We start from the raw sequence: 24,315 nt of genomic DNA on the forward strand, positions 1-24,315 counted from the left end.
ATGCTCACTTTGTAAATATTGTAAACTATTGCCATCCCTGTGTGACAAAGATTGCAGTTATTAATAACCGCATCTTTACAGTATCGGTGTCTCTAAGATTTTACAGTTTTCTCATTCTTATCTCTAAAATTCGTAGTTAAATTAATTGTTATTTTTTGCACATTGTTGTGCTGTTGTTTCACACATGTCACAGTATCTTCGTAATATTTGCAGAGAAATTAGATGAACATTGATTTTTGTTCAGTGTTAACATAGATTTTGAATAAAAAAAAAACATTTTTTTGGATGCCACATAATAAAATTGAAAATTGTTAGAAAGAGCTTCCGTCGTACGATTTCTCAGCAAACGTAAACAAAAGTCAAGCCTTATCATATTCAAATTCATTGTCTATCATGTAACCAAGCAAGATGGGTAGAATTTATCTCTATTGGTGAATCCCCTTTATATTGTCACAATGACTCAAACATACGTAATTTGATGAAATAGCGAAGAAATAATCGTTATCACTGTGTTGAGAACTGAGAAGAACATGTGATACTAATGTGTTCATATATCCTATCTCGTAAAATATTTTGACCGTGGAAATGTAGTATCGGTAAAACAAAAGAATTACAATGTTTACAATAACCCATTTCTTCAAGTACATAGTGTGATCATACATGTTTTTAAAAGGGCTGTTTCCGCGGTAAACAACTTGAGCCGCTACTTTGTTCGGAATACGTTTGGCATAACTTTCCAGCAAATAAATAATTATTCAAGTAGGTATCTGTTTCCTCGGCGGTACATCGCCAAAGCGATAAGATAAGACCGGACTTCCAGAAAAGTACATGAGCAATATATTGCTCACCGTTGCGTTGGCATAGATGCTATAAAACGAACCAACCGTTCTGCTTCCGATATCAGTTTACGGTGGGAAAGACAAACGTGCAAAATTTATAACTTTCGGAAATAACATTCTCTCGTTTTATCGTCACAATGAGGTATCTAGTGTTGGCCGCTATTTTGATTGCGTTCGGTTGTCTAGTTTGCAGCCAGAGTAACAATTACTTCTATGGTACCAAAACTCCGTACGATGTCTTGTTAAACCGCACCATCGCCACCAAGTCGTCGTCGATGTTGCAGGTCAAGACCATGGATCTGGTCTACCCGGTGAAGGTGCGTAACTGAGTTGAGATGGTTGATTTCTTTACAATTATTGACTGAACTGTTCTGTATCCTTGTAGGGTCAACTGGGTCGCAATATATCGGCCATCAACATAACTGATCAGTTCATCAACGGCAAGGGTGGCTACGCGTTTCTGTCGGCCGGCGGTCCTGGATATAACCACACAACCATCCATTTGAAATCGCAGAGAGGAAATGGATTTAGTTTTATTGTGGAAATTTACGGACGCTAAAAGCCCTAACAAGGGATGAGGAGAAAATAATGTATTTATTTGTTCTGATCTTAATGTGATAAAGGTGGGAGCTATTTCTATGAAAGATAAGGAATATATTAGGTAAAAATGCTTGAATACATTGGGTGACCAAGTTTAAGATCTGTAAAAACGTAAAAATAAAATTTACCTATAAAATATGCTTTCAAACGCTTCTATCTTGGGAATACACTTGATTGAATTGTAACAATTATTATTTACTGCGCAAATGCACATTTTTTATGTGCTAACATGTGCTAAATTGTTGTAAATGATTTGAAAACTATTTCTTGGAATCTTGGGGATAGGAATACCCAGGGAAGCAATGTATAGACCGGTGATCGGGTCCCATAGCCTGCACACCGACACGAACGATAATGGCCAGCGATGCATCAATTTTGCAGCTTTCCGAGGCTTGGTGATCATAAGCGTTTTCTTTCCCTACAAAGATATCCACAAAGTCACCAGAAGATCATCTGACCAACGAACCTCGAACCAAATCGACCGTATTCTCATGGAGGGCCGGTTTTTCTCGAACATCACCAACGCACGCTCCCTACGGGGTGCGGGTATCAACTCGGACCATTACTTAGTAGCAGTACATGTGCGCTCAAAACTGTCAACGGTTTATACCACGCGAGACGCGACAAAGCCGCCCTCCTCGGTCAAACATTCGACACTTACACAACTCGCCAGTTGCCGAAAACTACGCGCGCCTACTGGATGAAGCTCTGCCTTCTTCTGTAGATGCTTTGACCCTCGAAAACGGATGGGGCATGATACGCTCGGCCGTCAACAATGCCGCAACCGCGTTGCTAGGTGCGGAAATCTCGAGTGCACGAAATGATTGATTTGACGGAGAATGCCAACAAGCGACAGAGAGGAAAACAAGAGCTTGAAAAAACTATCTAAGCATATCCACAAGAGAGAATTTGACCAAGTACCGTCGAGTGCGGAATGAGTTGACCACGATCCTGAGGAGGAAAAAACTCTAGAACGAGGACAGAGATCGTGAGGAGCTGGAACAACCATTCCGGGGAAATGACACGCGCAAGTTTTACGAGAAGGTGAACCAAACTCGTAAGGGCTACACACGTAAACGTGACATGTGTAGGAACGTCCAATCGTAAACGAGCGCAAGGTGGTTGACAGGTGGAAGCAGTACTTCGATGAGCATCTCAATGGCGATATAGGAGTGCCTACAAACGAGTGCCAATCTCGAAGAGATCCGTCGAGAAATTCGTCAGTTGAAGAATAATAGAACCGCCGTAAAGGACCGACTCACGGTAGAACGCTACAAAAATGGTCAAGAACCGCTAGCAACGGCATTTCACTGGATAATTTCAAGGGTTTGGTAGGAGGAGAAATTACCGGAGGAGTGGATGAAAGGTGTAGTCTGTCCCATGTATAAAAAGGGCGAACTGCTAGATTGCGGCATTACGTATCAGGTGGGCTCTATGGAGGCCCGTCCTACTACGGATCAAATTTTTACTCTGCGACAAATCCTCCAGAAATGTCGAGAGTACAACGTGTCCACGCATCATATTTTCGTAGATTTTAGAGCAGTATACGATACAGTTGAACGCGAACAGCTATGGCAGATAATGCAGGAGCCAGGAGTACGGTTTCCGGACAAACTGGTGTGGTTGATTGAAGCTATCCTGGAGCGAGTGATGTGCTACGTGTGCGTTTCGGGGACACCTCTAGTCCTTTCGAATCGCGCAGAAGGTTGCAGCAAGGGGATGGACTGTCCTGTATGTGATTCAATATCGTTATTGAAAGTGCAATCCGGTGAGCGGGCATCGAAACGAGAGGAACAAACTTCAGCAAGCGTAGCCTCCGCAGACGACCTCGACATTATTACTAGAAAGCTTGGGACAGCGAACGGAATCTACGCCGGACTAAAAACGGAGGCTAGGAGGATAGGGTTACAAATCAATGCGTCTTAAACCAAATATATGGTAAAAATAGGCTGCAGAGAAAGCAACGTTTGCCTCCCAAGTACAGTGACTATTAACAGCGATGAAGTGGAAGTGGTTGATGAGTTCGTATATTTGGGATCTCTGGTCACCGCCGACAATATTATGAGTAAGGAGATCCAACGACGCATTCAAGCTGTCAAATCGAGCCCACTTTTCACTCCGCAAGACGCTTCGATCAAGGAGCATTCGTCGCCGCACAAAGCTGACGATGTACAAAACGCTAATCAGATCGGTGGTCCTCTACGGACTTGAGACAGTAACTTTACTAATGGACGACATACGTGCACTTGACGTATTTGCACGAAAGGTTTTGCGGACTATTTTTGGTGGAGTACAAACGGAAAGCGGAGAGTGGCGGTGAAGTATGAATCATGAGCTACAGGCACTGCTTGGAGAGATTCCCATTGTATACCTGGCGAAAGTTGGGAGACTACGGTTCGCCGGCCACGTCGCAAGGATGCTGGACGACTGGGCAGTGAATTCCGTGCTCTTCAAGAACTTCCCCGGCACCAGGAATAGATGGAGCCAACGTGCTAGTTGACCAGGTTGAAACCGACTTGCGTGTGTCGAGACGCACATCGAATTGGCGACGAGTAACCCAGTACCGAGTAAAATGGAGAGAAATTTTTGATACGGCAAGAGCCACCCCGACTCTCGGCTAAATAAGTAAGTTGTAGGGGGGTAAATAATAAAACGGTTAATTAAATCGCACTACCGACCAGACGGGTCGGCGTGCCAAATCAGAATCACCTTATTCAAAAATCACCAAGTTCATTCTTACTTGCTAAAGACTATTTTCCCTAAGGAAACTCCTCCTCCTCGAGGTAGTTCCGTCCTATTCTGCCTAGCGGCAGACCTCACGCTGTCCGTTGAGTTTCTCTCTCGCGCATACATTTTAGCCCCTCGCGCGGGAACTTTGATTTTTTTGTCAACGAACCGTTCCGCGCTTCGTTGTTTGCCTTAGTCGGCAAAACGTTCGTTACGGCAGGTTAAGAAACTTGCGCGTTCATTAACCTAGAATGGTGCAAAACGCGCTGTTTTTCACTGAAGTATTTTGCTCTACCGGCGCCGTCGCTTGATCGAGTCACTGACCGGCGCACAGTGGGGCAGATTGACCCGGCGCTCGGACAAAACCTCATAACTTCTTTCATATGCTTCGTAGAGCTTTATTGTCTTCAGCAACATTGTTTGTTATAAAATTTTGCATCTTGCATTTGCATTTTGCAATCTGTTTATCCACCAAGCACGTATCAACATGTTCGCTTCTAAATAAACAAAATGGAGGCTAGTTCAATCGAGCTGAAAGTCTTGAACTGTACTGAACACATTCTACTGAAAATTTGACTTGAAACAGAGCTAATTGGCAAAAAGCTGTTAAGTGGTTAAGTGGTTTACAATGTCCTAAATTTCCCTAATCGACTCCAATGTATCTCATAATGATAATAATGTTGTGTCTTACATACACAACCAGGACTATTCAACGTACAGTAGGAACGAACTTCGCACTGGCGCGCGCATTTACTAATTTGTAGCCTAAAATGCCGGAAAACATGCATTCGGAAAACTTGAATATCTCCAAACATCGCAACTAGTAGCAGCTAATTTTTTGCTTATTACCAGTTAACACCTTGAATGTGGATTTTATGGTACTGTCAGAGTGGAAATCTGTGGAAATCTTTTTCTACACACTATTGAAAATTGATAAAAATAACAATTTTTTTGTTCTAAAACACTTCGTCAGAACAAAGCCTGCTAGTAAAAAATCTGTCTTAATATCACCCAAACTATTAGTTTATATTCCCTTTAATGTGAATTGTCCTTTAAAAGTATAGAATTTTAAGTAGCATGGCAGCTAGATACTAAAAGATTAAATGATATTTATTTTTTCATTTTCCAAATTTCCTTCATTTTCCAATCACCTTCTTTAATGCCTATTGAAAAAAACACTTATTAAAACAATTTATGCATATTTCTTATAGATAATATGTCTACCATATGTAGAATATTAAGTTTGACAGAATATCTCAATTAAAAATTTTGAGGTTTTGTCCGAGCTTTTTCGGGTTCTGCCCCATAGTGCGGCGCGGGTAATCGGATAGAATGCGGAATTTATGTTCTTAGCCGACCGGGGTTGATTCATCCGGGCTCGGCTAGATGAAAATGCGTAAATATAGCGTTACAGCGGGAAATGAGGGTCGCTTCAAAGTATTTTGGAATTTAGATAATGGCCGTGAAAATAAATTATAAGGTATAGTACGCGATGTGCAATTCTCAAGGCCCCAAATTCGGTTTGGAATGACTTTTATTTATTTCAAAGTACAGAATGTATGAAATTTCAGAATCAATTTACTTTGGTTGTCCGATCCACTGCATCCTACAGATTTTCACTAGATGTAAGATGGGAATCTCTGCAAGTAGTACACCCCTTCGCCACTCTCTGATTTCGGTTCATATTCCACCAAATAACACCGCAGCATCTTCCACCTGTATACCGAAAAAATACACACGTGCGGTCAATGTGCAAATCACTTCAATATTCTCCTGGTGCTAATCACTACAGTTCCATAGGAAAAACCTAGGGTAAAATACTTTGAGATGATCTGATATTCTCATCAATTCTTCGTGAAAGCCACGGGTTGAATGACATTTCATTCAGACCACGAGTCGGTTGAAATTAAAATGATTTAATAAATATTAAATAAATAATACCCGTCGGTCACAGTCGACAGTGAAATATTTACACAACACCAGGATCGGGTCTTTTTTTCTGGAGAAAGTGATTATTGAACACTTCTCCGGATTCACTAACATGCGGTTCACATCGCACCAAGTGGCAAAGGCCTCCAACTGATTTTGGAGAAAGTGGCAATCGTCTGTCGAACGGATCTGGGAAAACATTTCTAGGTCATTTGAATACGAGAGTCAAGGGCATTTGATAGCCAAATTAACATCGTTGAAGTAGAGCAGAAAGAGCAAAGGTCCTAGATGGCTTCCCTGATTTGAACTAGCTTTTATGTTTGAATGTCTGTCATTTTGTTATGCGTTCAAATTTTAAAATGAGATGGGTCAAAAACAAGATAATTTAATATACTTTCATGTCGTTTTGGAATTTTTCGGATTTTTCGGATGCGCCCCCGAGCGCCAATCCATGGTGCCGCAATTCATGTTTTTTTTTCGAATGATCATGTTCAAGAAGCCGTAGGAGAGGGTGGAAGAGGTTCCCGTATGTAAGCAAAATTGTAAATATTAGTATGAAATGCATTGTTCAGAAAGAAAAAGGCTCAAATCGATTCGCCTTTTATGCTATCGAGGAAAAAATTATTGAAATAAGGCAATAAATATGGTTTAAAAGGTACTATGTCCCCTTAATTGGAGTGCACAGTGATGCAGACTAAAATTTTGAAGCATAGACTTGGCAGTGATTTATTAAAACTATTTCAATAAAATACAATTACAGTTTCAAACTGCTAAACCTAATCTTTACTGTGGAGAATTTGTCTTTATTCGAACAAAACTTGAAGAAATTTTAATTTCGGATAAAACTAACCTCATAATTTTTTATTAAATGTGGAAGAGCGTGGAATGGTGTGGAATGGTAGACTGGATAATATTGCGAAACTTCGATGTGGGGCCAAAAATATGTTGTGTAGTTTTTTTTACGAGTTGGGAAATCTGCTGAGCACCTTAGAAGATACGGTACTATCAGACACCTGAGAAGATAACTCAGGGAGTAGGGTTTAGGTATCCCGACCCCCCTAATGGGGCGTGAGGATCCCGACTCACTAAAACCCTACTCGAGTCTCCAGCCTCAATCCCCCCTGGCACCACCTTATCGGTATTACTTCAGGGAGGGGCTATTGTGCTTAATGCACTCGCTTAGATAACTACTGGACTCTGGTAGTTAGGCTGTTTATTCGCCGTTGATCGGCTCTCCAGTGGTTTTGTAGCTCGAGTACAATCTGGGTAGCAGCCGCATTGACCGCTCCCCAGACGTCCGAGCTGGAACACATCCTTTGGACTAAGTTATCCAGGGTAGTGTCCTGTCCGCTCACTGCCATCATGTTGCTTCTCGCGCCCGCGAAACGAAGGCATATGAAGAAAGCATGTTCTGCCGTTTCCTCAACATCCACGCATTCGGGACACGCGGGGGACTCCGCATGCCCAAACTTTGGCAGATACTGTCTGAAGCAACCATGCCCTGACAGAATCTGTGTCAGGTGGAAGTTGACTTCGCCGTGGCGCCTGTTGACCCACCCGGATAGTTCCGGGATAAGTCGATGTGTCCACCGACCTTTTGTGGAATTAGACCATGCCCGCTGCCATGTGGTCATCGAGGCCGATCTTGTGGTCCTCCGTATGTCTCTAGTTCCACGTTGGTTGAAGCACTCTACGTCTTCGCTGATGATAATGCCGATAGGCATCATACCTGCTAAGACGCAGATTGCGTCATGTGAAACTGTGCGATACGCACTCGCCACTCTCAAGCACATGAGACGATAGGTGCTTTCCAGCTTGGCTAGATAGCTTTTGGTACCTAACGCCGATGACCACACCGGTCCGCCATACCTAAGTATAGACTGGACCACGTTGGCTAATAGCCTTCGCTTGCTGCCATATACCGCAGAGCTATTAGACATCATACGAGACAATGCCGAAATAGCTGTGGAAGCCTTCTTGCAGGCATAGTTGACGTGGCTCCCGAACTTGAGCTTGTCGTCGACCATGACTCCCAGAAGTTTTAGGACCGCGTTGACGAAATAGTGGAGTCCCCGACGCTGATATTTGCTTGCTGTACCGACTTGCGGTTGTTCACCACGATAACCTCCGTTTTATGATGCGCTAGCTCCGGTTTCCTGGATCGCATCCAATCTTCAACAAAGCTTATAGAGTGGGCAGCCGTCAACTCAACCTCTCTGATAGATTCACCATAGACTTCCAAGGTGATATCGTCCGCAAAGCCAACTATCACCACCCCTACCGGGAACTTTAGCTTCAACACCTCGTCATACATGACGTTCCACAACACCGGGCCCAGTATGGAACCTTGAGGGACCCCTGCGGTGATTGGAACGCACTTCTGACCCTCCTCCGTGTTGTAGCATAGCACACGATTCTGGAAATAATTTTCCAGAATCCTGTACAGCGACACCGGCACTTGGACTTTCCGAAGCGAGTTGGCTATGAAGTCCCAGCTAGCGCTATTAAACGCATTTCTCACGTCAAGCGTGACAACTGCGCAATAGCGGATACCTGTCCTCTTGCGCTGGATTCCCACGTTGGCTGTCTTAGTGACAGACAAGATTGCATCCACCGTAGATTTGCCTTTTCGGAAGCCGAATTGATTCCTTGACAGACCGTTTGTACCCTCCGTGTTCTGTACGAGTCTGTTAAGGATAACCTTCTCCAGCACCTTACCGGCCGTATCGAGCAGACAGATCGACCCGGAGGTTTTCCCGGCTTCGGCAACAGCACGAGGTTCTGTCGCTTCCATCTGTCTGGGAAGTGGCCAGCTTCCAGGCATCTCCTCATTACTGCCCCGAATAACTCGGGAGCCTCTAACATAGCCGCTTTAATGGCCATATTCGGGATTCCGTCTGGCCCCGGTGCCTTGCTCACCTTTAGGGATTTAGTGATCTCAATGAGCTCCTCATTCGTAACCGTCACTTCGTCCCCGACCGCCAAACCGCCGTCGCCCACGTTACTTTGGATGTTTGGCTGGGAGGCCAACCATCCTACACTATGGTCTGAGATACTGGAACGTCGGCCGTGGGACGACTCAGCGGCCTGGGGCCAGGGCCTTGGCTCGTGGCGCGGAAAGAGGCCCTCGATGATCCGCTCCAGCATCTCTGGCGATTGCTCTGAGGGCGCCATCACTCCCTTAGTCTTTGCCATTACGACCCTGTAGGCATCACCCCACGGGTTCGCATTGGAACTAGCACATAACCTTTCAAAGCAGGCTCGTTTACTAGCTTTTATCCCACTCTTAAGCGCTGCGCGTGCAGCAGCAAGTGCTACTCGACATTCAGCCCTGCCTTCGTCCGAACGAGCTCTTTGCATAATTCTCCTCGCACGAAAGCACGCTCCGCGGAGTTCCGCAATTTCATCTGTCCACCAGTAAGCCGGTGACCTGCCATACCTATGTCGACCTTTCCTAGGCATGGTAGCGTCACATGCTCGCGACAGTACCTCAACCAAATGATCAGCGTTCGGATCGGGCAAACCACGATCACCGCACTTTCTTCGGATTGCTTCCACAAATACTTCGGGGTCGAAGTATGATGTCTTCCATCCACGGGTGGTTGGAGTGTCGGCTCTACTCGCCGCTTGCCGTCTCGTTATCTGACCGACACCATAGCGGACCGCCTGATGGTCACTGTGAGTGTAGCCATTGTCTACCCTCCAGTCTCCTATCAGACCAGGACTGCCGAATGTCACGTCGATGATAGACTCCGCACCGTTCCTACTGAAGGTACTTGTGGTGCCGACGTTGACCAGATCTACGTTGAGCTTTGCCAGAGCTTCAAGCAGAATCCGGCCCCTATGGTTCGTGCGACGACTTCCCCACTCTACCGCCCAAGCGTTAAAGTCGCCCGCCACAACCAACGGCCTTAGACCAGTCAGCACAACTGATACTCGGTCTACCGTCCGCGTAAACTGCTCGATAGACCAACTCGGCGGAGCATAACAGCTGCAGTAAAACACTCCACCCACTTTGGCAACCACGAATCCCTCGTCTGCAGTTGACACAACATCTTGAACCGGGAACCTGCTTGTCGTCCATATAGCCGCCGTCCCGGACCTATCCGACACCCAGTTACCGTTTCCGGCAGGGATGCGGTATGGGTCCGAGATGATTGCAATGTTCGTCAACGACTCAATAACTGCTTGGTACAACAGCTGCTAGGCCGCGTGGCAGTGGTTCAAGTTCAGTTGCGTTATCTGCACTACGCCCGTGTTGTGTGCTTAGCGTCCCGTTGGCCGGTACATATCAGGCACTTGGGTGGCGCAGTACAGTCCCTCGCTATATGGCCTGTATCACCACATCTCCTACACAAGTGGCTTCGGTCTGGCCCCTTACAGCTCCAGGACCTGTGCCCTCTCTCAAAGCACCGGAAGCAGGCCTCCGGCTGCTGGAACACGCTCAGTGGGCACACGGACCATCCCACCTTCAGCTTAGCCACTTTCAGGGCTGCATTTCCGTCTTCCAGTGGAAGTCTTATAGTTGCTACCTGGGTTCCCGCCGGTCCCTTACGCAGACGAACTGCCTCGGTAGTCACCACCACTTTGCATTGCTCGTTGAGAGCTCGTGCTAGTTCGCCCGCTTGGGTGATCTCGTCCAGGTTTTTAAGCTGGAGAGTCATCTCGGGCGTTAGTGCGCGAATCTGCACGCTATCGCCAAGGACCTTTTCTGCCAGCACTTTGTAAGCAGAACCCTTTTCAGTGGCATTCTTTTTGAGTTAAAGAATCATGTCGCCTGTGCGAGAGCGGCGGATACTCCGCACATCCGCGCCAAGACCCTTCAACTGATCATGCCCTCTCATGGCCTTTAAAACTTTCGCATATTTCGGCCCCCTTAGTTTTGAGGATAAGGGCATCGCCTTTGCTCCTTTTTTTCCTAGCCACTTTCGGTGGAGCTCGATCTTCCTCTTTCTTCTTGGCCTTCTTCTTTTTGACCAACTCCCACTGGTTGTCGGCGTCTTGTTACCCTCAGTAGGTTCTTCGGTTGGCTTACGACCCTCTGCTATCAGGCGCTGCTTTGGACCCGCGGGGGTTTCTTCCCCTGGGGACTGCCTTGCGCGTTTGGCGGATGCCTTGTCGTTAGACTGCTCCGTAGTCCCGAGTGCCACGGAATGGTCAGCCATTGACGGGCAGGCATCCGTTTGTGCAGACCTTGATACAAGCGTCTTCTCTTTCTCTTCCACTTTTACTCGCGCTTCGAGGTCGCTGTGCTCCTTCGTCGCAGCACGCATGGTGCTCCGAAGCATGAACAGAAGTTTCGATCCTGGAACGACTGAAAAGATCTAAACTACATGTGAGATTATCTAATATAGTCTAATAATTAGTCTGTGCTTATAACCTTAAGCTAAAGTACGACAAGCGGATCTACGGAACTAATAATCCGATTGCAAGAATTGATTCACAAACTGCCGTCGGATTATAAGCTCGATTGACTGCGCTTCAAACGCAGTGAAACTGGAATACCACTGAGACTTTTTACGGATTTTATCAACGAAATTGTCTCTGAAGTATCGGAAGAGATTTCGTGGTAACCGAAAAGAGGATCCCCATCCCAGAACGCAACAAACCCGGCAAAAAAGAATTCGTTTCACAAACCAAATCCCGGTTGTATGGAAACCGAGTGTACAATCTGTCCAGCAACCGATGGAGACGCATCCAGCAACCGTGCAGACGCACGGACCACAAACTATGGTTTTGCGATGACTTCGCAAAACTATCGCTGCAGAATTGCATCAAGGGGGTGGATGAATGCAAATTATGCCAACTCTGTTTAAGCGATCACGGAAAACCACGATGTACGTTCAATTCCCGGTGTAATATTGGCCATTGTACTGGTCGACGTCACCCGTTGCTTCAGCGATCGGAAGAAAGCATCCAGGCCGCACACACCGGTACGTACACAATGGTACGTCTTCCGTAGATGTACTAGCCTTTTTGGACGAAAGCGCTTTTACTATGCTAATCGAGCGAATTGTGATCGATAAAGTCTTTGATTGTTGTATGGACGGCCAATATAGAACGACACCAGAATAATTCCATGAAGGCGGTCGATATGTTTATTTCAACAATAGGTTGAAAAATAAAACACGACGAAAGCAAACAAATCCCAATTATAGCAATTGATGTAATTTTAATAGTGTTGTAAAGTCACCACTTGCGACTTTTTACTTTTAATTTGGGCTTTTTATTTTTAAGTATGTACACTCAAATCGCTTTTTACGCGAAGGATACGTTCCGCAAAAATCAAACACGCTTGAATGCAGAAATTCCCGTAATTAAAGTCAAGTAAATTCCGAAAATCGAGTGAAAAGCCACGTAAATTCCGAAATTCGCGTAAAAAATAAACCACGTGAAAAGCGACTTCAGTGTACTTACAATAAACAAATATTATACCAAGAAGGCAATCTTTTCCAGCCCCAAACGCTTTGTTTCCATTCATTTTATTGCTATTATTATTAAGCATAAGCATAAGCACAGGATACCGCCCGTGTGCTGCTTCTTCGTTATTGACCTGGGCTACATTTTATTGCTATTATTATTGCATCAATATTCATTTTTCTCACTATCTTTCATCAGTCGAATTATTTCATCGTACAAGTTATACGCGTACTCGTCGTAGAGAAAATCCAGATGGTTAAATTGCGGCAAGGGCACATGGTAATCCAGAAGCACATTTTTCAGTTTCTTTTTGAGCTGTTTGACATCCTTCAACGCCACAAACCAATCGTTATCACTGTAGTACAGCGCCAACGGTGCTTTGATCCGCTCTACTTGATAACTGGGTGGTTTCGAAGCATTATAATGCTGCCGGTTGCCCTTTGTTCCGTAGTTAAATTGCTGAAACCGTCCGGTCGAAATCAGCTGGGAATAATGTTCAAACTGTTTCAGCGCGGAGCCCGCCGGAAGGGTTTCCATGATCTGTCGGATAATCGATTCGTTGAACTGAACCGCTCGTTGACCGGAGAATGCGTAGATGACCGACATGAATGTCTCGGGTGGTATAGAGTCCTGAACACCAGCTATTAAAGGATTATCCGAACGACCAAGTAATTCCCATATGCCAAGCAATCGGGCCACAACCTGTTTGTAAGAACTTTTTTATAACTACAATCAAAAGGTAGCTACTTTTTAAGCAATACCTACTCCAAGTTCCTTAGTTCTCGGGATTAATACCCGCGTTGGGGGTGAATAGGTGTGGTACATGTACGCTACGGGTGCCAATAAATGCGCAGTTTTTATTTTACGGTTATATTCTGGACGGCTCGAACACATAACAAAAAAGGACGTTGTTCCTTGGGAATGCCCTGCATAGTGTAACGAGTTAAAACCAGTGATTCCTAGAATATAATCGATAACAGCGGGAAGGTCAAACATTCCAATCTCATGCCAGCTAAAATTCCAAAAACGCTCCTGGTCGGCGCTGATGCTTACGTGTCGTCGGGAAAATGTGTTGCCTCTGGCGTTCATCAGCCAGACATCAAAGTCGGCATCGAAGAGGCGAAAAGCCAGCGAATGTTTTGCCACAATGCACCAATCGGCCGATGAGGACAGTAAGCCATGCACCAAAAGGACCGGAGTGTGACCTTGCTTTGGAATCCGTACTATGCCAAGAATGTATCCGTCGTCTGTTGTAACGTTATGAATGTCCACTGGGTATCCATGCCGGCTGATTGTGTTTTTCTATATAGGCGTAAAAGTGTTATTCAAAAATTGTTCGAAACATTGCATACTTACCAGTGATACTTTTTTGGCAAGACACACAGCAGCTACTACAGTCACATATTGGAAAAATCGTTTCGCATCAAGGCTATTCATGGTTAGAGCTGACGATAAACTGCCCGCACTAACCTCAGCTTCATATATACATTGCTTTTTCAGATGCGTTGTATTAAATTATCCGAATTAATGAACCGTGATCAGATTTAATCGGTGCATTAGTACGCACCAGATTGATAAAAAACTGCTTGGTGATAGTAATCAGATTTTACACCTATTAATTTTTGTAATTGTTCGTAAATACAATGCAAACTTATGGAATGAAATAATAATAAATAGTACCAGTAATAGTACATTCTGAGTTAGCAAATGATTTGAATGCAGGGTCGTTTTAGGTGCTAGGAAAGCCATCCGAAGAATGCCGCAAATATTTGGTGTAGATGCCGTGCAAACAAAATCCTTATTGAATCATATGAATGCACAGGATCTTTATTTACCGTACTCCCTCGCCGAAAGTGACGGATGGCCATGATTCGTACCATGTGAACCCCATCCTGGCAAGGTTGCTCTTTCGCACGCCGCTGGCATATCAATCATGTGAACATATTTGAATTGGCTCTGTTTCTTGGACGACCTCCGCATGGCACTTAGCGGGCAAATTAATTTAGGGCACGCTGGGGTCCGATAATGGGAGTAAAGAATAAAAAGCCACGCAAATGTATGAATATATATTTTGTCGAGATGCTTTTGATTTTAGGATTTCCATTTCGGACATTTCGAACTAATTTTTTTAACAAATCACACGAGCTTTGTAAATAATGTAAAATAAATTCAAGATAATAACTTGCAAAACAGTATTGCACTGTTGCAGTTTGCATTTTGTAGTTACGAAACAGTTGCTTACAAATTCAAACGATACATTTCACCCAGCCGTTCTCTATGCTTCCATGAATCTTCATAAGCGCACCGGCAGTATCAAAATTGATAACCTAATTGTCACGTTTTGGAAATGTTTTATTACATTTCATATTCTCAACCATAACGGTCTGAAGCTCATGCTTTCGAAGACTCAAAGATTTTCTGTGGGAAAAACGTATCTACGGCCGAAGTAAGAACTATTACAATCCGGTTTCATCACGTTTCGGAATTGCTGTTTTGCTCTGCGGAAAACATACAATCCGCTTGCCACTCGTCGTCACCGTTGTCGTTCTCAGTAGGGATGACCTAGGGGATGTCGACAGAAACGGTAGCGATGCGACATATTTTCGCAATCATTCCACACGCATTCTTCTTCTCCGACAAAAAGGGTCCAGCGCACAAAACCGGAATCGGGGTTTCCTTCCATTCTACTCCCACATGGAATAGCTGGTCTTAATGTATAGCCAAGCTTCGGCTTGTTTGTTTTTCACACTGGTCTAAGCAAACGTTCACAGTTTTCATAATAAACATGAAGATGCAATCTTTGGATGCTGATTCAAGTAAAGATGTAATAGTTTGTGATAGCAGTCTTTATTTAACAATACTACCAGATTGACAAGTTAGGAAATAAACCCACCAACCAAAAACAAATGCTAAAATGTATAATAAATTGTGCGTTTTCTATTGGATTTTATCGACTTCGCCACAGTTTGGATTTTCATTCTAGTCTTTGGAACCACAATCTTAATTTTTTCTACAATCATAAATGGAACAAAACATTAAATTATTTACTTCACTCATTGCGCTAATTTTTTACACCAGTTAGCGTGTGCCATTCGTTGACTAGCAAACAGTTAATACCAACTATCAAATGTAAACCATATGTATTAGATCTTAGATTGTTTAGATGACTAGATTCCAAAAAACATTTGCCATACTACGTATTATCACCAAAGAATATGTAAAATCCAAGTTTTAGCGGAAATTCTATTAAAACTAGATAGATAATAATTGGCATGGCATGACCATTGACTTCAAGAAGGTAAGGTTGATAGACTTACAACATCTATAAGATCTGGTGGATACTGGGACTAAAGCCTGTTTCAGTTAGAATTTGGTCGCATAAAGTAGGACATTTCCCAGCATAGCAATAACATACAAAAAAGGGAAGAATGTCATTTTGTAGGTTTTTTAATTAACTTTAAGGGAAAAACCTGATTTAATCCACCTAGTGGTGAAAGGAACCTTTGTTATACGGTCTTACTTGCTATTTGAGATAGAAATCGACACGCTTGGTTTACATGAAATTTTTGGAAATTGAATAAGTTTACAAAATTCGAACCAAATAGAAGCACGTATAAATTTTGATAGTTCCTTTTCTCATGAAATTGCTGTGCAAGTTGTTACTAATGAGGGTAAGTGCAAGTAAAAGTAAGTTGTAAGATGAAATATTATTCTTTAACATATACATTGCGTAGTAAAGGTCTAGTTTATAGGTTTTTGAACTATGCATAATTTTCTGTATTGCCATTCTATTTGATTCACAACAATAAAGTTTTCTCGAATAAATTTTATCAATTTTTATTACTCACTCACGTTACTCACGGTTACTCACGTTGTTGTATTTTGTACACCATGTGTAGGTTTTTGAATGCCATATTGTTATAAAGTTACAAATCGTGTATTACGTATATACTAACGTATATTCTGCAATCAACTTGTTATGAGCAAAATGTCAGAATTATTCAATGCATTAATACATTAAATTGTTAGGAAAATAGATTAGCATAACCCGACATCACAGAAACGAAGCAAGTAGCATGTGAGGTGTACCGCAATTGGTCCCAACTGGAATTTTCTCTCGTTTCTTCATATGGAAAAATGGTGTCTGTATGCAGCAAAACCACCAGCAAATGTAAAATATATCCGTCTGTTGATAGTTGAGTAATTCGGGGTCAAAATCAGGGTATTTTTTATAATCAAAGTTCTACAGTTCGTAAACAAGCAAACATAGAGGTATACTATGTTCAGCAAAGTTGTGTATTTTTATTATTTATACAACTTTGTAATACTTGAAAAAGTCATAAAACAATTACAAAAAGAGCTAAAATAGAAAAACTGATTTTACAAACTTATATACAATAAATAAGATCTCTTCGTTGAAGAGATAGAAGGTTACTATCCTCGGCAAAATTTCTTGTGATAATATGCTCTAAAACTTTGCAGAACACATCAATGTGTTATATTGAAACTGATGGAAAATATTTTTTTTATTTCACTTTTAGGGGGATTAATCAAAATTCAGATTCTACCAAACGATAGAGCTTTCAATTTTAAGAAACTCTTCCAAAGGTTTGATAAACTTAAAACCAAGTTTTCCTAGTCAAAACTCTAGTGCGCACGTTTTCTTTGGTTTTGGGCTATTGTGCGCGCGAGTAACTGTGTTATAAAAGTTGGTGCTAGTGTTCGAGGGTTAATATCTTTTGACCGACAAAACCTATTCTTATGAAATTTTGCATATATATTCGTAGTGTGAAAACCTCCCGTTCGATATTAAAATAATTGAAATTAGGTTATTTATCTTGGTTAAAATCATTATAAATTATTGTTAATTTTGGTGTGGTGTATTCAAATACTCATAACTTTCAAATTAAACATCCAATCAAAAAACCATTCAATAGTGATCTATCCGGCTATATTACCTGCCAAATGAAACTAGTAGCGGGTAAATCGGTTTGGCCATCTCTGAGAAACAGGCGATCATTTGAACCTTGTCAAAACTGGTTTTTTAAGGCTAAGTTTTAAACCATTTGTTTGTTTTCAATAAAAATTGGTGTGAAGTTTAGCGATAGTAAGAGCTTCCATTTGGTACTAAGATCGATGAAATCGGTTATGTGGTTCCGGAGAAAATCGTGTCACGTAATTTTCACATTTTTGCTTATAACTTTTAAACTAATAGTCGGATCACGAAACAATTTTTAAAGTGATATACTAGGTAATAATACCTTTCAAATGAAAGTAATAGCAGACGAATCGGTTCAGCCATCTCCGAGAAATAGGCGATAGAAAATAAGCAGCGCACACACACACATACACACACACACACACACACAGACATTGCTCAATTCATCGAACCCTATCGATTGGTATATGTGACTCGGCCCTCCGGGCCTTAGATCAACTTCGTGTTTTTCGACCAATTCCTAAACCTTTGTTATATAGTATAACAAAGGTAAAAACACGTTCAAACTTTGATAACGTCTTTTTCAACCAATCAGGATGCGAAGTTTTCTAGATGGACAACGCTTCATTATTTTCAATTTTCCAATAGTGTACATGGAAAGAAATCCAATTCCGGTACCATGAATGAAATCATGAAGTTTGAATTACTGTCGAATCATGACTGAACTGCCATATTGGGATGGGAATCGAAAGCCAAAGTATCGATATTTGGTATCGCAATATATCGGACCGATCCGACACTGAGTAATGAGTATATCGCAACCAAAATATCGATACTTCGATATTCACCGATATCGGAATCCGAAATATTCAGAAAGTTTTCAGATACGATCCGGCACGGGCTTGCGATGCGGCCACCTGCCTCGTTTATGTTACCGGCATCTCTGCACCTCCAAGATACCGTATACGTTCCACTCGACAGTGTTCACATCAGGGGTGACATTGCGCACCCTTTCGTTTCGAGTGATTTTGGTTCGTTTCGATCATGTTAAACAAATGGGCGTCTCGAACCAAAATCACTCGAAACGAGATGCGCAATGTCACCCCAGATTTATCGGTCAGGCGGGCGCTTTTTAACTGGAAGCAGCAGGACTAAAACTAAACAGTTTCAAACAATTTTTTGTTCAATAGATTGGTCTAAAATGCAACAAAATATCCTGGCAAGACTTTGTTGAAAAACCCGGGGATTTGCTGCATAGTTTGTTATATTTCAACAGAAGCAGCATAAATGCTTACATTAACTCCTATAATCAGAAAAGTGTTAGATGTAATTTAGATTCGCATAAGTTAACCTTCTCACATTATTTATTCACATTGTGTTATTCCAGGGGGAAAATATTAAGATAATCTACATCTCAAGAAATAAAATTCAAAATTAGAATCAGGCATTGGCAAAACACCGAACTTAGCGTATACGGTCGTTACCATTTCCTAAAACGACGCAACAAAGTTCATCTCATTTTCAAACAAACACGAATTGTGGCTAGCAATTTATCGGTGGTGTTGAATTTGTAATACTTCTAGCATCAGTTTTCAATGCACCCGGTTAACACATTTCCGGAAACATCTAATAAACTGATGTTAAGAAAAAAGTTTTTCGATTTTTTGAAATATTTTGAGTGACACAAGGCATGGCTGGATTTATGAGATACGCATTTTTAAGGAGAGAATAAATAATTGATCAGGAGCAGGATCGGTTTAAAGCAAGCTATCATACGTAGCTCGCTTCACAGTTCACAGTATGAATGGTTCTTGTAAATCAATCAGCGCTTGCAGCGATACGATGTTCGGTGGTGGCTTCAAGAAACAATTAACCCAACAGTCCGTTGATATCAGCATCCACCGTAGAAGAGTATTCTGAAGTTTGCAAAAACACACCTGGAGGCGCTTCATATTCATTTCAGTTGGCCGTGTGAGTGAATGAAATAGATAAGGGAATACGAAAACCTAACGCTAGCAAAAAGACACACATCCAGCATAGGGTACTGGAGGGTATTTTCAGCAGGTTTCTAAATTCACCATATTTACCTTTTCTTTCGCCAATAAAAATACTTTGCCGACATACTATTTTGTTTTTAACATGTTTTTAACTATTTTCTCAAGACTGTAAGTAATCCACTATTTTTTATTCAAAGAACGTCAAAACCACCTGTTCTTGCACTATAACTAGGCCATAGACCGAAAAAATAGACGCCATCGCTTAATGGGCTGAAAATACCCTCCTTTGCCCTATATCCGAGGATCTTTTACGAAGCTAGCACACGCAATCCTGAGTGTTACCGAAGTGTTAAAAATCGACGTCTGAAAGACAACACCGAAACGGGTTGCGGATGCTTTTTTGAGCGTGCAGTTCATTTCATCAGGCACGGCAGCAGCGTATCGACTCAAATAAACTTTGTAGAATTTTTTAAATGCGGCATGCAGTATGGTTCAGCTTTTAGACATGCCTGTTTGGAATGCTTGAGAACCACCCCAACGACATCTCTATAACAAGCTGTAGTGAACGTCAGCGACAGCATGTCCTGGGCTCAAAATTTGACAGCGGGCCCAAATCAGACTGCTGGCAGTTGAGTGAAACGCAGTGCTGACATGCATTCTCATTTTCGCACACACGAGATGTTGGCGGTGAAAACATGGTTGCCTGCCGATGGGGTGTTGAGAACTGAAAAACGTGAGTTCGATGATTTGGCAAAAAGCGACCTCCAGGCACGTCGCCATTTTTCTATGACCGCAATCTAAACCGTCAAAACACTGGGCGGGAAATCATTTCATAGAAAATATATGGAGCGGCCATTGTTGTTTGGGGCCCAGCAACGAGGGGCCCATCAGTATGGGGGTATTGTCAAATCATATGTGAGAGTGTTTTGGTGACACCGGGCTGGCAAAAAGTTATGCGTGAAGAGCTGGCATTTTTGCAGCTTTCAATACCTATAATATCGAATGAAAAGGTATCGATATCCGATAATATCGCAAGGCAAAATATCGATGCCAGATACTCCGGTACCTGCGGTATCGATAAAATATCGCACATCCCTAAATGATATTAGGCAGCACAAAATCATGAATACTAGTTTATGATTTTGCGTTGTATTGTACTGCAAGAAGCTCGTGATATCATGACTATTATTCTGGTGTATTTTCATAAAGCATAAGTTAGAAACCTGAAATCATGAGTCATTTTACTGATTTGGGAGATCAAATTTCTATCCGTGTACTCTTACGAATTAATAGCGTTCTTCATTTGGGCCAATCGGTAGAGAATGTTCTAATCGATTGGTGCAAAAATATTGAATAACGATCGGAAAACTGCTAAGCTATTAGTGTTCAAAATCTGACCACTTTTCGAGAAAGATTGTTTAGAATGACACCCTATCTAGCCAAACCTTGCCGTAAGACGTAGTTCTACGTCAAAAAAATTATATATATGTAACATCTTATGTTCTTGTGATACATTTTTGCAAAGAAATAAAGTTGCAAAAAGGCAATGAAATCCAATGGAATTTTGTTTTTGTCTACGATAGTACATCTACGGGCATTCGGATGCATCGTACCCCAAAGCTAACTGAGCGGGCATTTTTCAAATATATCTAACAAAAACTGTATAAAAAATTTTTAAACTTGTACGGATGCTTTTCAGCAAACTTATCTAAGCCGGGTTGCCAGTTGTGGTTTCCCACATAGATCGCAGAAGAACAGCTAACGATAAGAATAACTCCTGAAATCTGAACGTTCTCTTTTTGACGAAATGTCACCTTTTATATGCGTGACCTAGGACAGGACGTGTCAACTGGCTTCTTACTCTTCTTCTTATTATTACCGCCATCCCGATTGAATATTCTTTGTTACACTCTGCACCACTGTTGCCTGCACATATTATCTTAAGAATAACATCGTTTGCCGAACTATAGCTCCCGAATACGCCACAGTTGCGACCAAAATCATGTTTTGCATTTCATTTTGAAAATTAAAATTCGTGTACAAACAAAACTAATGTAGAACCAAGCATAGAACTACAGAATACAAAAGAAATCAAAATTCGGAAATAATAACTTATTGTCGTATTCCCACTAATTAGTTTCAGCAACACTGAAAGCAATACCGCGTTATATTTTCCAGTCAACGGTTGCTCGTCGCTTTCAGCCAATCAGAAATTGAGTTAATTTTGGGTCAACGCCGCGGTTGACACTTGGCACGTCCTGTCCTAGTGCGTGACATATAAATGCATTGATGAAGAAAATGAACCAAATTTCGGATATTCGCAGTGGATCAACTATGTTTATGTTTATAAGCTCTGCTGTTTGACATAGTTTACCAATAAACTAATGCTACATTCAAATGAAAAACCGAAGTGTTTTTAAACGAAGACATGAGTTTTGCAATATAGCGTTTGCCGCACTAACACAAACACGCGAGCACATTTAGGGTTCCCCTTAAACTGGAAGTTTTACCTGTCTAAAATTTTCTTCGAGACTAAAGCTTATTGAGTTTTCCTTCTGAGGCCGACGTACTTTTATTTCCTTGCAATTTATTTAAAAAAATGCATATCAGATTCAATTTCACACACCCTTGCCAAAAAATAGAATCCATCCATCATTTGATTATTGTACCGAGACGTCCGCCTCTATTCGTGTGCGTAAGCCATGCATAATCAAACTGCCATCAGCTGCGACCGGCACTTATGTATATCTGGAAGCATGCAGCAAAGTCACCGATGACCATGCTGCTCCATTAGTGTCGAATGATGACAATCTTTTGTAATAGCCGTACCGCAAGCTTATAAGGAGCAGTGGGTGGTTGTTGGATTTTGGTATGATAAAAAAACAGTTACGCTCAATGTTATGCTCTCTTGCGAAGGGTGAAGCATGAATTCTTTCCCGAAGCGAATGCGAAGCAGGTCGGGAAGGACAGTATCTGTGAATACAGGGAAGCAGTACCTACTTAGCTATGGATTGCGAACGGGAAACTGAGCAATAACTAGCTGGTTGAAAACAGCTGACAAGTGGACAAGTAGTATGCTGAATTTAAAATCATCAGCAATGCAGTCCGTTGCTCACCATCGATGCTGTTTCACAGGATGGTTCGTTTAACAGTGGTAAATAACAGGAACAGTGGAAGCCAAACAGAAATATATGACAAACAGAGCAAGAAAATGCCTCAATCCAATTCGTACAACTTTTTTGTTTTGCCATACATTAAACACATGTTGGTTATTAATTTCATTTGTCATTTTGCAGTTTCTCCGGTAATAATATTGGATAACATAGCCATCTGCTGTTCTACCAAACCAAAATCAATAGCTGGTCAATCACGTTCAGGCTCGATAATAACGTCAGGGTGTGATTTTGTCACAGATCAATAAAGCTTAACTAATCCCCGTCGTTTCGAGGACCTATTCAAGGAATGGTAAAAAGAGGCAACGTCCCTTCTTTTCCGTTGTGGCCGAGCACAAAGCAATCAGAAGCACTTAATTAAATCGCAGAATCAACAGTGTTTTAATGTTGTTCAGTGCAGTTCGAACGAAGACGCCCCAACATCGTTTGTCATCGAACTAAACGATCCGGAGTTCTAAATAATCCGTGTGCGTCCAGATTTCCTAAATTGTATTATCATCACGTACGGTTAGTGTTATCATAATCGAACCTTCCTCGTGGGGTCACTTTTTGGGCCGCATAAATCGTGCAAATAATGACTGCCATTATATTGGCTCCTTCTTTGCACAAAATCTTTTTATTTGAGTGAAATCATTCGTCGAAGTCCAGCTTGCTGTTGCCGAAGGAATTGTGGCTTGAAATAAATTTGCGGCAAGTTTAAATGACATTTTGGTTTTTATTGTTAACATTTGAACCGTTGTATTGGCCAATTAATAGATCTATTGTAACATCATTGTATTTCTGTATGACACAGGTACCGATAAAGTAACATCGCTAATCCTGAAGATAGCACGTAATAAGATCAAGTTTCTCTGTGCTAGACAAGCACCAGCTACCTATCGCGAGGACGAAAAGAAGTAGAATTTCCCTATAATATAATGAGTACATAATGAGCTTCATTAAAATTCACCATTTAACGCACAGCAACAATCGAAGGCTGCATCGTTGTAAGCAAAGCTAAACCTGCCAGTACCTTGCAGTGGCACTAATTGAGTCTTGCTTGAAGACAGAAAAAATGGCTCATTAGCTGAAATCGTTCGCTTGGCAATACATACCGGGGAAGAGCTGGAAAACAGACTATTGTCATCGGGACGATGCACCCAGAATTATCAGAAATAAATTTAAGCAATGTTTTTTATTTTGTTTGTTCCAAGCGATTAGTTTATATAGGTATATACTTTTCTGTTAGTAGAAGCAGAAATTCGTAAAAACTTTTACTTGTTGCATGTCCTGTAATTGTCCGATAATGGTATAGATGTGAATTGCACTGACATACGCTAGGTATTTCGAATGGGAATTCAAAAAAAAACAATCAATTCAACGTTTAATATTTAATTAAAAGGAAGAAACTATCATCATTACCAGAAAGATATATACGAAAATATTTTAAATTCTAACAAACTGGCAAACACTCCAGGGTTGTCAAAAATGTGACGTCATCTGGTCTCATGCAACATATTCTAATATTCGAATTTATACTATGAAAAGATCATAGTGTATTTTACTCACATATTTATTCGGAATATAAGAATATGCGGTGAACTGCATGGGGAAAATAATCATTAATTCTTACCAATACCTTGGTCGTTGGTTCTTCACAACGATTGGAAATAGTATCCTAGTAAAAGAAGTCAGGGGTCAGGATAGTAGTT

The 24,315-nt window shown here is 41.8% G+C and overlaps 2 protein-coding genes across 2 annotated transcripts; one reads left to right on the forward strand and one right to left on the reverse strand.

Annotated features, from left to right (window-relative positions):
- The first annotated feature begins 976 nt into the window (after window positions 1-976).
- Window positions 977-1,398, forward strand: LOC128745360 (probable salivary secreted peptide). Its single transcript, XM_053842413.1, has 2 exons — window positions 977-1,156; window positions 1,225-1,398. Exons 1-2 carry the CDS (start codon window positions 977-979, stop codon window positions 1,396-1,398), a joined length of 354 nt encoding a protein of 117 aa, XP_053698388.1.
- Window positions 1,399-12,680: 11,282 nt separating this feature from the next.
- Window positions 12,681-13,952, reverse strand: LOC128745688 (lipase 3-like). Its single transcript, XM_053842766.1, has 3 exons — window positions 13,872-13,952; window positions 13,281-13,817; window positions 12,681-13,217 (listed from the first exon to the last, which is right to left on the reverse strand). The coding sequence occupies exons 1-3, from the start codon at window positions 13,950-13,952 to the stop codon at window positions 12,681-12,683; spliced, it is 1,155 nt and encodes a 384-aa protein (XP_053698741.1).
- Window positions 13,953-24,315: the final 10,363 nt, after the last annotated feature.

This window comes from Sabethes cyaneus, chromosome 1 (genome assembly GCF_943734655.1).
Source record: "Sabethes cyaneus chromosome 1, idSabCyanKW18_F2, whole genome shotgun sequence".
Lineage (NCBI taxonomy): Eukaryota > Metazoa > Arthropoda > Insecta > Diptera > Culicidae > Sabethes > Sabethes cyaneus.